Here is an 886-nt window from a genome sequence, read left to right on the forward strand (position 1 = left end):
ACAGTCCATTATTCTGTAAATGAAGTAGATTTAATATGGTGTTCATTGTGTGTTATAAATAATCATACTCTTAAACGTATAACCACAAATACGTAAGTATTATGATTAGGGATGTAACGATTAACCGCGAGCCGGTTGAAATTCGATTCAAATATGTGACGATTCAAATCGGTTGAGATGCTAAACAAATCGCGATTCATTTAGGGGTAGGAGTTTAGCCAGATGGACAAAACTCTACCTAACTGTTTCTTACAGCTCTCGTCTCCTTCACTGGACAAGGTAGATAAAACATGGTAAATATAATTTTAGCACAGGAAGAATAATAGCAACACAACTACAAGATGCAAATATTCAAGTTAAGACCCTATTATACTTGCCAAAGAAAAATGTAATATTTGAAGTATTCAATAAACAGAAACTCCCTTGAGGGTTTGTTTGTTTGTTTGTTTGTAACGCCATGCCAGCTTCTGTGGCTATTTTCATGGCGAGAAAAATGTATGGCTAAATTATATCAGGTTTTTACAATTTATTTTCAATAAGAACTCTAAAACTGTATTTGGCTTAACTCGGTTAAAAATCTCTTCAAAAGAGTTAACTGAATAATAAAAAAAAAAAGTTCTCTCACAGGGTTAAAAGGAAGGAAGTTGGAGGAACTTCTCCTAGTATTAAAAACTTGTATCATCCTGGAATGACCTTGAAGGTTAAAATAAAATACTGTACTAGTGTGTTTATTTATTATGTTAATAGGGCACGATTAAAACTCATTGCAATTAAGAAATATTTCCATATATAATATCTTAATATACTTAATATTAGGGCTGCACGATTAATCGCATGCGATATTTAACGCGCATCTTGTCAGAAAGCCGGTTCTGTAATCAGCGGT

General features: G+C 33.0%; 1 protein-coding gene across 1 annotated transcript in view; it reads right to left on the bottom strand.

The window, feature by feature from the left end:
• Positions 1-886, bottom strand: part of LOC107696508 (regulation of nuclear pre-mRNA domain-containing protein 1A-like) — a 9,907-nt gene that overhangs the window by 5,561 nt on the left and 3,460 nt on the right. The window contains exon 3 of the mRNA XM_016496868.1: positions 220-270. Within this exon, the coding sequence (XP_016352354.1) occupies positions 220-270 (51 nt within the window). The remainder of the gene's footprint in view (positions 1-219; positions 271-886) is intronic.

Source organism: Sinocyclocheilus anshuiensis, unplaced genomic scaffold (genome assembly GCF_001515605.1).
Source record: "Sinocyclocheilus anshuiensis isolate Anshui unplaced genomic scaffold, SAMN03320099.WGS_v1.1 scaffold590, whole genome shotgun sequence".
In the NCBI taxonomy this organism is placed as follows: domain Eukaryota; kingdom Metazoa; phylum Chordata; class Actinopteri; order Cypriniformes; family Cyprinidae; genus Sinocyclocheilus; species Sinocyclocheilus anshuiensis.